This window comes from Eimeria mitis, genomic scaffold, assembly GCF_000499745.2.
Source record: "Eimeria mitis Houghton genomic scaffold, Emh_scaff3033, whole genome shotgun sequence".
In the NCBI taxonomy this organism is placed as follows: domain Eukaryota; phylum Apicomplexa; class Conoidasida; order Eucoccidiorida; family Eimeriidae; genus Eimeria; species Eimeria mitis.
The window spans coordinates 5,046-5,839 of NW_013571379.1; the positions used below are offsets into that span (position 1 = coordinate 5,046).

Genomic DNA, 794 nt, shown 5'->3' on the forward strand with positions numbered 1-794 from the left:
CTTCGACAGCACTGAAAAAAACAAAACCTCTAGGGTTTAGGGTTTAGGGTTTAGGGTTTAGGGTTTAGGGTTTAGGGTTTGTTGCAGGCTGGCTCCACTAGAGAGAAACCTGCATGCTTCTGCTGCTGTGCTGCGGCCGTCTACGTGGGTGGAGTCGCTGGGGGGTGAGGGGGGTCTAGCAGCAGCAGCAGCAGCAGCAGCAGCAGCACCAGCAGCAGCAGCAGCAGCAGCAGCAGGAGCAGCAGCAGGAGCAGCAGCAGGAGCAGCAGCAGCAGCAGGAGCAGCAGCAGCAGGGTATAAAGAAGAAAACGCAGACAAACAGTATAACAATACACCTGCTGCTGCTGCTGCTGCTGCTGCTCCTGCTGCTGCTGCTGCTGCTGCTGCTGCTGCTGATGCACCCGGCGATAGACCCCCTGTTGCTGCTGCAGCTCAGAGAGTTAAACAACGCGAACAAGTATGCAAACCCTAAACCCTAAACCCTAAACCCTAGACTATAAACCCTAAACCCTAAACCCTAAACCCTAGACTGTAAACCCTAACATGTAAACCCTAAACCCTAGTGGATGTTATAGATACAGAATTCTGCTTTCAGCAGCATAAGACTTGATATACAACAAAAACTAGGGTTTAGGGTTTAGGGTTTAGGGTTTAGGGTTTAGGGTTTTGTGTGTATAGGATGCTGCAATGGAGGCAGCAGCAGCAGCAGCAGCAACACCTTCTTTGCCGCGCTGCTGCAGCTGGTTTAGGGAAGAAGAAATAAACCCCATAGAAAGAGACCTCCTCCCCTCTCT

The 794-nt window shown here is 51.5% G+C and overlaps 1 protein-coding gene across 1 annotated transcript in view; it reads left to right on the top strand.

Moving 5' to 3' along the window:
- Positions 1-794, top strand: part of EMH_0061560 (uncharacterized protein) — a gene marked incomplete at both ends in the record, with an annotated part of 2,802 nt that overhangs the window by 1,627 nt on the left and 381 nt on the right. Inside the window, one exon of the mRNA XM_013497940.1 lies at positions 88-457. Coding sequence (XP_013353394.1) covers positions 88-457 — 370 coding nt within the window. The remainder of the gene's footprint in view (positions 1-87; positions 458-794) is intronic.